The following is a 13,092-nucleotide window of genomic DNA, read 5'->3' on the forward strand; positions in this document are numbered from 1 at the left end:
ATAATTGGTTTATTTTCAAACTGATTATGTAAGTTTATATACGATATCAAGGATTAGAACTCCATAAACTTGACAAAATGTTTGTTTGGATTTATAGTTGTAGAATGGAGCCAAGTCACCAACTAATTTTTTTTTTCAGGTGACAAGGGTTTGTGATATTGATATTCGCCTTAGCCACTAGTGCATGGGAACCAAAATTCGAACCCTTGCAAACTTTGCCAACACCTAAAGCCACAAATATTTGTAGCCATTGTCATGGAAGTTATAGAAGAGACTTCAAAGATCTCTGTCTACTCTTGAGCTCAAGGGTTGGTACGAAAGAGAGAGAGAGAGAGAGAGAGAGAGAGATCACAAAGGTTCTGCCTCACGCACAGGCTAAAATTTTCCACCGACACAACCCTCCCTTGCTACGGAAAGGAAATGCTAGTAAGATACTCTTTTGGGGACAATGATAATTCTCTTTTTGGATGGAGAGAGAGAGAGAGAGAGAGAGAGAGAGAGAGAGAGAGAGATTCCATAATGTAATTTAATATGAAGATGCAATTTCCACAAAAAAGGCCTGAAAACATACACATCCACATGGACATTCTAAAATGAAGCATGGATTTCAAAGCTCTCAAGCCCATGGCTATTATGGAGAGTTCAAAGGTGATCCATTCCAACGAGCCGGAAGCCCCCACCTAGACACTCTGGTCCCACTTCACGCACCAAGCCTCATGGTGTGTGGATACTTTTCGACACAAAAACTTCTGCTCCAATGCCAAAAGGTACTATATGGATGGTATCGCCTTTTATAGCATGCATTGTCTTGAAAGCAACCTAACACTATGTGAAGGCTTCCTTTGACTGTTTCCAAAACTCTTCCTTCTCCCACCAAACTATGTGAAGGTCCTCTAAGAGTCATAAAGTTGAAATTTACACAAAGCAGATATTTTCTCCTCCACAAGCACACAAATACTTGCTGATCTTGACAACTCACATTACACATCAATGGTCATCTTCAAAAACCCGTCATTGCCACCTTCCGACATGGTTGTATTAAACACACCCCACTAACAATGTTACACAAGTCACTTGACTAAGTATTCTTACTTACAAACAGAAAAGATTCTTTTCCAAAAAAGCTCAATGTCAAGGGCAGGGGATTTCGCTTCGCAGTCGGTTACTTTCAACTATAAAAAAAGGTAGCATCATTTTGCATTCTGATGATGCATAAAGTTCCATTCCTTTAACATTGGCAACAGTCTTCATAACATTTGTACAATTGTGTCGGAAAATAAGCTGACATCTGATAATATCAGCCAAGAGTGGTATTGAAGCGATAATCAGCAAGTGGATATAAAGCACCATAGGGCAGCAATTTGGTTCGCCCATAGGGTAACGAGGGAAAAAATGAATGAATATCAATTTACAAGAGTACCAGGAGAATGACAGTAGACCTCCTAGCTCTATGAAAAAATGGTAGGAATAGTAAGCACAAATTATTTCTCACTTCACATTGCCATAGCTATGGCTAGGAAACACTGGGTATGTCTTTTAAAGAGACCGCATAACAAGCCAGGGTCTACTTTTCAGCTTGGTGTTTTGTACAGAGAGTAGTGGGGATATGCCATAGGGTCTCTATAATTCTTCATATAACCACTGCAGCCGTAACTACGTGGATGCCGCTTGACCAAAGAATGAAATGTACAAATGCACAAGACAACGTGTACAAGAAAAAATCACTGATGCCCTTGTAGCTCCAAGTAGTCCGTTTGCTCAACTAAGAGATGTTTTCCCTTCGCAGTAACCGTCTGAAATCCAAGATAGCGATCATACATCACAATAGTGGCAAACATGTAGTCCACATAGTAAGAAAACTTGGACTTACATGTTCTGGGAGATCTTTCTTTCTTGATCGCTGCTTCTCCCAAGTATCCACTATTACGCATGCGCATGCATCACCCCATATGTTTACAGCTGTGCGGAACATGCCAATGATCCAGTCGACCGAGTAAAGAATCGTTATGTCGCTGATGTATTCAGTCATAGACACTGCCTGCATTTGCACAGTAATGGTGAGCTTGGCACTACACTAGACTCCCACGCTCTCACATTAGTTTTTTTAAAACAGGAGAGACATACTCCCACACTCTCAAACAACAGTTTTTAAAAACAGGAGAGGCATGAAAGTGTTCCTTGTGTAAGTAAACACGTACGTGTTTTCTCCTTTTCCTCAAACAAGCAAACAGCAGTAATTGTTTGGAAAGTTCTACTTCACTCTCCTATCATTGTTCCACCTATCATGATTCTGAATCAAAAATTATTCCCAAAATTCACTCTTTGAGAACCTTTTTAACAGAAAATACAACCTGAAGTACTGTCACAAGGGAAACAAGAGCAGAATTTGGAATAGAAGCGGATCCTATCGCTGCCAAGGTTGCACTTAACGCAATAGCCACAACATTGCCAACTGATAGGCTCACTCCATTGGCCTGCCAAGAAAAATTTTGCACCACAAAAGTCACGTAAGCAATTTCTATTACCAACAGTCGTGCGAAAATATATCCAATTATGCCAACATTATACTTGATGCAATAGCCACTATATATAGTATATACCTTCATAAGTTCAAAATAATCTGAACTCATGAATTATAAGAGGGAATAAAGAACTCATAAAACTATAAAAGCAAGGGACACAAGAAAAGAAAAGAGAGAAAAAGAAAAAACTAAATCGCTTTATTTGCTATGAAACAAAACTAGATAAAACAGAATATTATTAACCCGTGATATCATTCTTGGCGAGATTCTTGGACGACCTTTAAGTGTCAACTACATGGCCAAGGATTGGAGTTATGTATATTTACTTGCACCACCTAAGTATAAACTAAGGGATCACAGCTACAAGGACATAGGCAAGGCATCTGTAGAGGATTTTGATTCAGCAACCATGGCTGGCTCAGAAGTTCCTGCAGAATTACAGTCTGAAGCGTACTTATGGATGTGTGGAGCTTCGGAATGCACAAGCCTACAAAAGGAAGATTGTGCTTTAGAGAGAGCAATTATCGCACATGTGCTGATATTTGTGTATCTATGCTCATATGCAAATACAAGCATGAAGACAGTTGCAATACAAGTTTGAGAAAAATAAACCGTACTCGGTTCCTTACCTGACATATAAAAATCACAGCCACAGCCTCATATAGAGCTGCTCCATCTCTATTTATGTTTGTACCAAGCGGCACAACAAACTGTACAATGTTTCTGTCACATCCATAATTCTCACCACATTCCATTGTCACTGGCATAGAAGCAGCACTTGAAGAGGTACTAAATCCCATGATAAGAGCTGGAGAGAAGGACCTGCACGATAGAACAAATGTAAGCAAACGCTATCATGACTATCATAAAACTAATGTGCAAGCCTTCCTGTAATGTCTAGTACAATTCCCTTATTCTAAGTTTTTCAAGGGTTTGACAACCTCTTGTAGCCTCCATGCACTAGTCGGATCATATACATCCCATGGATTGACATCAAGTAGTCCTCATGCAGATTTATGTTTGATATAAGAAGCCTAGGTCCATCCTAAGGTTACATCGGAGACCAGCAGCTGCACCTGAATAATAGGGAAGAGCAGCAGCTGGGAAAAGACGAGTCAACACTACATATCTTTACATCCATCCTAACCAGAAAGACAACCTTTAGATTTGTAGCCACTTCCATCCTAGCTCTTGTACCTGTTACCTTTGCAAGCGCTTTGCATAGACGAACATAGCTCTTTGGGTTTTACCCTAGATGCCAACGTACATTCAGTGGCATTTTTGCCTTCAAAAACAGCAAAACAACTCATCTCTTTGCACCATTTTTCTTTCACAGCTTTCTTCCAAAACATACAACACATTAAAATGGCCTCATCAGATCAATTGGGCTCTAGAACCCACTTTTTAAGTATTATACACTCAATAACCAAAAACTAATCCCAGTTCACAATTTACATCATATCCTGCTTGGGAAATGCTGCAGAGATTTTAAGCACCCCATGAAGTTTGCTACAAATGATCAACTTGGCAAAAGGAAGCTCACTACTACATTCTACACAAAACCAGCAGAAACAAGGGACATCCACTTGTAAAATTGAAAGAAAAGTGCAGCATTAACTGAAGACAGAACAAGAGGAATGAAACTAGGAGGAAATCGTTAACATACCTAAAAACTCGTGCAGGATTGCGTCCAGATAAGAGAAAGACAGTGGTGGGAAGAACGATAATAGAATGAATTAGAAGGCCACTTAGGACAGTCACGATGTACAAGCCCAAGGACTTGAGTAAAAGGCTAATGCTGCAAGCATTTAATATTGTCTTGGCAATTAAAGATGCCACCCCAACAGGAGTAAAAAGGATCACTGCAAATACCTGAGCATGAAAAGATACAAGGTTTAAGCTGTGCAGGATCATTGCATACAGCAAATCAACAAACGAGTACACAGATATATTACATGCATGCCAAACATTAGATACTCACGATCTTCATCACAGCCTCATTGCAAACCTCAACTAGCTGGACAAAAACCTCTGCTTTCTCACCTGCAAATTTCTATCACTAATGTCAGATATGTGGGTCAAAAGGTTACAACAATTGCTGAAAAAGGCCAACTTAGGACCATCCATCTGCAACTCTCTCTCTCTCTCTGTATCTCGTCTCAATCCCGAATCAGCTTCAGATTTATTTCCTTCCTCACTGTTCTAGTGTTTAGTTCTTAGTTAGTTTAGTTCTTTTAGTTTTAGTTTTAGTTTCGTACTCAGACATGATATCAAATTCACCAGTTGTAACTTTTTGGTCTCATAGGTCATTTTGGCCTTTTGAAGACGTTAATATAACATTTCATATATCTCTCTCTCTCTCTCTCTCTCTCTCTCTCTCTCTCTCTCTCAGAGCTACAGGAACTCCATGTATGGAGACATGATGAGAGAACTAAGGAGAGAGATCCGGGGGATACAAAATGAGCAGATTCAGAGCTTGAAAACGGAATTACGAAACCTAATCAAGGCCGAAGTAAATGTAACAGAATGTGTTATGCAAAAGAAACTCGATGAGGCAGTAGCAAGTTTTGAAGCATGGAGAACAAATATGGAAAAACACATGGGGGAAAAGGATGCAATAATCGAGGAGCTAAAAGGAGAACTTGCGGCTTGCAAATCTGCAACTAAGGAGAAGGGAGACGACCAACCTTCGGTGCTGAAGGAGCTCGAGGACATGAAGGATCAGATGAAAGCTCTACGGGAAGGAGATGAACAAAAATCGAAAATGGCATCTTCATGGGCGGAACGTCTTGTGAAGACACAAGAAAAGGTTGATGAAGCAGAGAAATGGATTGAGGATGCGAAGAAAGGGAAGGCCCAGATGCTCGAGACCACACCTACTTCTACCATTATTAATATGATCATTGAGGAAGAGCAAAAAAGGAAGACTTGGGCTCTGCATGTGCGGGTCACAGGAGTCAAAGACAAAGAGAATGTAGATGAAGAAGTGAAGGAACTACTACAATGCATGGGCATCACAAAGCCTACTCACACAAGTGCATGGAGAGTGGCAAGAAAGGAATCGATGAGAAGGGAAACGTAAAGGATAGGGCACTTATTCTCCGATTCCCGAATATAGAAATAAGGAAAGAATTTCTAAAAAAGAGGCCAACTCTTAAGAAAACCGGTATTTTCCTGGGAGATGACCTTACATTGGCACAAGTGACACACATGCAAGAGTTGATGCCAGAAATCACGGCAGCAAGAGAAAAGGGGAAAATCGCCTTTTATAGAGGAGGGAAAGTAGTGGTTCTGGAAAAGCGCTCAGCATGACGGTGCGAGACCTATGGGGCGACGCTCCGGATAGCGGTGTGGAATTGTAATGGATCATATAGGCTAGATGTAGGTGCCTTTGAAGACAGCTTTAGGGACAGAGACATAGTTTTCTACTCAGAGACACACCAGATACCGGGACAGCGTATGCCACATGTGAAGGGGTATTTATGGGAAACAGCTGGTCGACCAGACAAGAGATCTCTACAAGGTAGCCGGGGTTCAGGAGATGTAGCAGTCTTATTTAAAGAGGAGCTGAAACCACTACTACAGATATCAGGAAAGATGAGCAAGCAAGGTATATGTGGGTGAGAATGAGAGCGGAGACAGGTAGATTTCTATATATCGCTATATGCTACTTCCCTCCGAGTACCTCAGTCTACTCCTCACCTAAAGGACAATCCCCGTTCTCCATATTGAATGATGATACATGGGAGTTCTCTAGAGATGGAGGCATCGTTCTCTTAGGAGACTTTAATGCCAGAACGGCCAGCTCTCAAGCAGTATTCTATGATACTTCTGAGGAAATGCTCAGAGAAGTGGATTTATCACAGAGGGGGCTTACTAGAAACTCACAGGATAAAGAACACACAGAATATGGGAGACATCTCATGGAGATGGCAACTATACATGGTTTGGCCATACTTACTGGTCTAGAGAATTTCCCGTTATCTGGGGGATTCACATGCTTCCCGCACAAGCATGGGGCCAGTACAATGGATTATGTCATGACTTCACCAAGCTTTATTTCTAGTATCAAGGACTTTAAGGTGGGACCCAGACCGGTTGGGATTGCAGTGGATCATGCTCTATTGACCTTATCAATCTCCTTCCAATACAATGCCTCTCAAGTACAAAGGAAGAAGACACACACAAGATATACTTTCACGCCAGAAACTGATTCAGTCTATGTGGCAAAGATCTATAATAGGATGTGGACAGCCGAGCTAGTATATACTGTAGAGGAGATTACTTCTCAATTAACAGAGATACTACATGGAGCAACACAAGAGGCATACCCACATACTCAACCTGATCAGAAGAGAGGATCTGGGAACATGCCTCAAAACAGTTGGTATGACGAGGAATGCAGAGGGACGAGAACCCAGGTCCAGAAAGAGCTTACACTTGGGATCATCACATATAAGCAGTCTCGGATTGCTCTTCGGCGTATAGTACGTCGCAAGAAAAGGGCATTTTTAGCCAAACTGGAGAAGGATTTATATCAGCTCTTCTTGAGTCAGGACTCACATGAGGCCTGGTGCTTATTTCACGAGCACTCACCGCCTCCGACGATTACTTCTCCTGAGATTTGGGGTCAATATGTAACATCATTATATATGGTATCCGGACAGCCTCCATTACCAGATCCGCTAGAGCCATGCCCTGCTACTAGTACTTTCTTTACTACGGAAATGGTGGAAAAAGCCATTGATAAGATGAAGACAAGAAGAGCATATGATCATGATGGTTTAGTAGCAGAACATCTGATCCATGCCAGGGATCTACTTTCAGAAGTCCTTGCTCGTCTGTTTAATCGGGTCATGTGTGATAACCTGAATCTTGGAAATTATCTACTATCGTACCTATTTTCAAGTTAGGGGATCCTATGATACCCGGGAACTACCGTACCATTATGGTAGGTCACACTTTTGACCCGACTGTACGCATCCATTCTTGAACAAAAATTGAGTAGATGGGCAGAGAATGAGGGCATAAGGGCAACAGGACAAGCTGGATTCAAAAGGGGTTATTCCACTTTAGATCATATTCTTACGCTCAGAGCCATTATTGAGGAAGGAAGAGCAAACGGGAGAAGGATGTATTGTTGCTTTGTGGATTTTCGGAAAGCTTTTGATACAGTACCAAGGGCCAGATTGATGCGCAAGATGCAAGAGTTAGGGATCCCCAAAGAGATTATTTGGGGGATCATGGCCTTATACGGGTCAGTAACTGGTTATGTACGTACTCCAGAAGGGGATTCCGACATTGTTCATTCCACCGTTGGAGTAAAGCAGGGATGCCCACTGTCCCCTACTTTATTTGGTATGTACATAGATGAGGTATCAGATTACATTGATAGAGAAGGTGACAGAGGTGCTCAACTTGCAGGGCCATGGATCCCTTTGTTGTTGTATGCAGATGATATTGTATTGATAGCAGAATCACCAGATGGAATGCAGAGGCAGCTAGATGCATTGCATAAATTCGCGGAGGACAGTGGATTGTCGGTAAACTTGGGTAAAACCAAAGTTATGGTGTTTAACACCACACCGCAGTGGGTTAGGAGATCGGCACCTACATTTGCATATGGCCAGGATACAGTAGAGTACACAGATGCATACACATACCTTGGGGTGGTATTTGCAGGACCGAAGTTTACTCTTAAGAAAGCAGCAGATGCTAGATTATCCAGAGCCTTTGCGGCCCTGGGAGGGTTGGAGAGGATGTGTTCACAAGTGCAGTTTCAAGAACCACGAACAAAACTTTCGCTCTTTGATACTGTGGTGGCTTCGGCTATGCTTTATGGGGTCCAGATTTGGGGACCATCTGTGGATCAAGATAATTGGAAGTCAATGGAGAGACCTTTGGTATCTATGATTTCCCGAATGATTAGAGCCAAGGCCTCCGTACCACACGCGATTACCCGAGCGGAACTAGCGGCCCCTCCGATAGAAATTGAAGCTCTTACCAGATCAGTGTCCTTTATACATGGTTTGTGGGATACAAATAATGGCCGATATACTAGACTGGCCCTCGAATCCTCTCGACAATTGGCAATGAAAGGGGATACATCATGTTGGTATGTGCAACTGTCCTCGTGGTTTCAGAGACACGGGTTCAGTATGGAAAGATTACCCCCCTTCCAATACTCTCTTGAGGCTCCATCACTGGCAATTACACGAACGGAGATTAATAAAACCATCCGACAAGATCTTATACAGTTGGATACTAAGAGGCCGACTACAAAGAAAACTTCCTACAACTATCTGAAGATGGATTTGTGATTCGCCCGAGTTACATGGATACCCACCTGTCTCATGGTTTGAGATGCGCTATTGGTCAGATTCGTACATCCTCACACTAGTTGGAAATTGAATTTGGCAGATTTAGGGGAATCTCATCTGAGAGCAGAATTTGCAAGTTATGCAGAATGGAGCCGGAGACAGAATTACACTATATATGCCACTGCACAGTATACTATGCGATACGTGGGCGTTTTCATTGCCTCTTTAAAGAAGGCTTTGGACCTCTAGATAGAATCATGCAATACCAAGATCAAAGATGCTTAGGCTTGTACCTACTGGAACTACATCAATCTAATGAGAAGACAAAGAGCACTACAGCCTCAGAGGCAGATCACAGATTTCTTCGGATCGAGAGACGCAGGAGTGGAAGGGGAAGCAAGAGGCCAGCGGCCAACACAAAGGAGTACCCACATTCATACCAAAGGCACCCTAATTGACAGAGCGATTGAGCTTAGGAAATCGAGACGACCACGACCAAGATGCAGAAGCACACTTCACCGGAGTAGACTACAACAAAGGATTAGAAGCATTGCCAAACACCTAGAATGCTCTTAAGAAGTTTATTTAATACTTTGTATTTAGTTTCTTCACATTTACTTTCACACTTTTCACACTTAGTACTTTAGTACTAAGGTACCCAGACATTGTAACAGATTCACCACTTTTGTATCAGTTTGGTCTCATATGTCATTCTGGCCTTTTGAAGACGTTAATATAACATTTCTGTTAGGTGCAACGGAATGAATGTTGTTTTTTCTCAAGATTAGTGATCTTTACTGCTCAAGGTTCCTTTTAGTTCTTAGGGAAAGAGAGAGCTTTCCGTCTTGTAGAGTGTTGTGGTCACGAACAAAGTGAGTGGATATTGTGCGTGCAAGTGAATGAGACTGAGAGAAGGAGAGAGAAGAGATATGACACCCGAGAGTTGTAAAACCCTCCTCCGAAGGCCCCAATCTCGTCGGCGAGAGTGGTCTATTCTTTGATTGCACAAAGGTGTACAATGCGTATGCAATGGACTATGCAACTTGGTCTATGCCGATGACGACGACGACGATGACGACCCAACTGAAATATGAGATCTTCTAATCGCTGAATTTCGGGACTGTTTCGGTGGCTGAAAATGACTGTTTTGGCTGCGTTTTCTTGGCTGAAAAATGAGGTTTCTTAGGGCTGAAAACTGATGGTCTTTACGGGCTGAATCTGCTACACTTTAGGTGAATAATGCCGGTCTTAAATTGCTGCTGAAGTCCAAAAACGCCAGGGGCTGAAATTGGTCCTTCTGTCGCCGGGGTTCTGCAAATGCAAAAACGCTAGGCTGATCTGCTATGTCGTGATGACGCCGGGGCGGATCTGCTGTGCACAAATCGCCAAGGCTGATCTGATGCAAAAACGCTAGGTCTTCTGTGGAGAAACCGCCAGAGTAGTCGCGGGGGTTGGTCTTGCTGAGAAGTTGCCTGTTGAGCAAGGTGCTCCTGCTGCCTCTTCTGCCATTTAGTGCTAACTTGGGTTTGCTTATATATTAACTTAGCAAAATTGCCCTACCTACTTTTGTTGAAAAGTCACTTAAAAATAATAAGTGACAATCCCAATAAATAGGAAAATAGGCTAAATGCACTGGAAAATTCCCCTAACTGATGTTAATGGATTCTGATGGGAATTCCGATGATCATGCTGTATGCAACCGGAGGATATGCATCTATGCTAAGTGATTGGGCATGCATGGTCTACGAATAGACTCACAAAAGTGCCAGATCACTGCTAATCTAACTTGATCGGACTGACTGAACCCTGTTGTGGTGTAGCTTGTCCACGGACACATAGGGTTGAGATGTGTCACGTGACATCCCCTCCTTTTCAAAGTGAGGTACTGGTACCGAACTGTATGGCGTCGAGGAAGATCGCCAACAGCATCCAGAATCCTGGAAGGGACTCTTCGCCGGCCCACTCTGATGTGTGGGTCGTGCGGTACTTGAACTTCATAAAGGTCTGCAACGCTTGCTTCTTTGGGCCGCGCCGAAAGCGACACAAAGTCTTTTGTGGCTCCTTCAATGCTTCAACTTCGTCTAGAGTGATGCTTCTTTCGTCTTCAAGAATCTCCATGGCTGAAAATTCCTGAAACCATCTCCAACACAAAACCATGAACATACCCATTCCATGTAAAGTGAAGGAAAAAAATCTTGTCTTTGCTAAAGACTGTGCATGCCATGTAGATGAACAAATAGACGGAGTGACAACCCGTTCCTCAAACACATGCAAACAATGAGATCGAATCTTTTCTGTTTGATCGAAATCAATCAACTGTGGCAAATCACAATGGAAATGCCCATGCTTGGTACTCATACAATCATGTGCTCTTTCGGAAACTGTGTCATGCCAAGGAAGAGACATGGAATGTGACTTCCTGACATAAAAACTTTTCAACTTTCCATGAACAATCCGCATATATTCGTGCTCATCCATGAGAGAAACGTGCTCGACATACAATATGTCATGCCTAGTAAAAGGGATCACATAACGATGCTGACTAAAATACAGGAAACCTTCATGAATGAAACACTCGAACAATGCGTGCGTATCAATCATGCGAACACATAATACTTCTTGTGAGGGTTCTTTGGACCAAGGCTCGAGAGCCAAGATCGCTTCTTCGGAATCTATCGAATCTTCTTGTGGAGGTTCATTAGACCTCGACACGAAAGCCAAGATCGGATCTTCGTGATTGATCGAATCTACAACGAGGTTAGATTCACTAGAAAAAGCATCAACTAACACATCATCCTTGTGAACAATCACATCATCTTCATGCAACTCATCATGCTTGTGAGAAATGACATCTTGATCATGCAAATCATCATGCTTGTCATTGGCATCCAAATCATCATGCTTAGCAATATCATTCAAATCATCATGCTTATCTTTGTCATCCAAATCATCATGCTTAGCATTGTCATTCAAATCATCATGCAAATCATTGTCAATCAAATCATCATTATGCTTCACACAATCATGCAAATCCTGTGTGTCATCCCGATCTTGTTGCACCTGTGCCTGTATTCGAGAAAAGAGTCGCAACATCTCTTGCCTTATTGATTTGTTCTCGCGATCAAACTTGGCTTGCATTTCTTTGTTCTCTCGATCAAATTCTGCTTCTCTTGCTTTGGCTTCCAAGAGTGCTTGCTCGCTCTCACGCGCTATGACTGCCATTCTTTCTTGGTACTCGCGCTCTATGGCTGCCATCTCTTCTTCGTAGGCTTTTCTTTCTGCTTCTCTTTCTTGTTCCAACTCCTCCATAGGAGTTAGTGCAATCTTTGTCGTAGATGGTGAAGGGGGAGGGTCGGAAAAACCTCCTGGTGTGGAAAATTCTTCTTCGCCTCTCTCATGCTCATCACCTCCAAGCGAAGTATCCATTCCACTTCGAGTGATGACCATTCTGAAGTCGTGAGTTCTTGTGGGTTCTTGGGGGTCTTGGGTTCTTAAGTTCACGAGGAACTTGGGTTCTTGGGGGTCTTGGGTTCTTAAGTTCACGAGGAACTTGGGTTCTTGAGGTTCTTGAGGTCCTTGATTTGTGAGAATCTAGGGTTCTTGAGGTGTTCTTTCGCTTGCAAATCGCGTTGGAGAAGGATCTTCTCTTCACCCGAGTTCTACCCTTTCCCGCGGGCGCACCCCTTGGCGGCCTTGCGCTCACACCAAGGTTGCTTTTTCCCACCTCACGTCGATTGGCCGGCCGCTAAGTGCACGGTCCGCTCTCAATGAGTGAAAAGAGACACAAGGGGAGGCTGGACAAGCCCTTCTCTTTCTTGGGATTCTTGTCACTCTTCAACAAAACACGATTAGGAATCGCCACGCCCAAGTAAACTTGGGTTCATGCGATTGCAACACGCAAAAAAATTTCTTGTGGTTCTTTCCTTGAGTAATGCAAAACACTTCCAAAGCTCTGATACCAATGTTAGGTGCAGCGGAATGAATGTTGCTTTTTCTCAAGATTAGTGATCTTTACTACTCAAGGTTCCTTTTAGTTCTTAGGGAAAGAGAGAGCTTTCCGTCTTCTAGAGTGTTGTGGTCACGAACAAAGTGAGTGGATATTGTGCGTTCAAGTGAATGAGACTGAGAGAAGGAGAGAGAAGAGATATGACACCCGAGAGTTGTAAAACCCTCCTCCGAAGGCCCCACTCTCGTCGGCGAGAGTGGTCTATTCTTTGATTGCACAAAGGTGTACAATGCGTATGCAATGG

General features: G+C 42.7%; 1 protein-coding gene across 3 annotated transcripts in view; it reads right to left on the minus strand.

The window, feature by feature from the left end:
• Positions 1-1,193: 1,193 nt before the first annotated feature.
• LOC147449401 (uncharacterized) overlaps positions 1,194-13,092 on the minus strand; it is a 61,693-nt gene continuing 49,794 nt past the window's right edge. For all 3 annotated transcript variants that reach the window (XM_086521843.1, XM_086521844.1, XM_086521845.1), the window contains exons 6-11: positions 4,504-4,565; positions 4,189-4,394; positions 3,152-3,344; positions 2,352-2,474; positions 1,871-2,038; positions 1,194-1,793 (exon numbers count right to left, since the gene is read on the minus strand). In XM_086521843.1, coding sequence (XP_086377969.1) covers positions 1,722-1,793; positions 1,871-2,038; positions 2,352-2,474; positions 3,152-3,344; positions 4,189-4,394; positions 4,504-4,565 — 824 coding nt within the window. In that variant the 3' untranslated portion in view covers positions 1,194-1,721. The remainder of the gene's footprint in view (positions 1,794-1,870; positions 2,039-2,351; positions 2,475-3,151; positions 3,345-4,188; positions 4,395-4,503; positions 4,566-13,092) is intronic.

The sequence above is a fragment of the Adiantum capillus-veneris genome, chromosome 10 (genome assembly GCF_014529385.1).
Source record: "Adiantum capillus-veneris isolate H3 chromosome 10, ASM1452938v2, whole genome shotgun sequence".
Classification (NCBI taxonomy): domain Eukaryota; kingdom Viridiplantae; phylum Streptophyta; class Polypodiopsida; order Polypodiales; family Pteridaceae; genus Adiantum; species Adiantum capillus-veneris.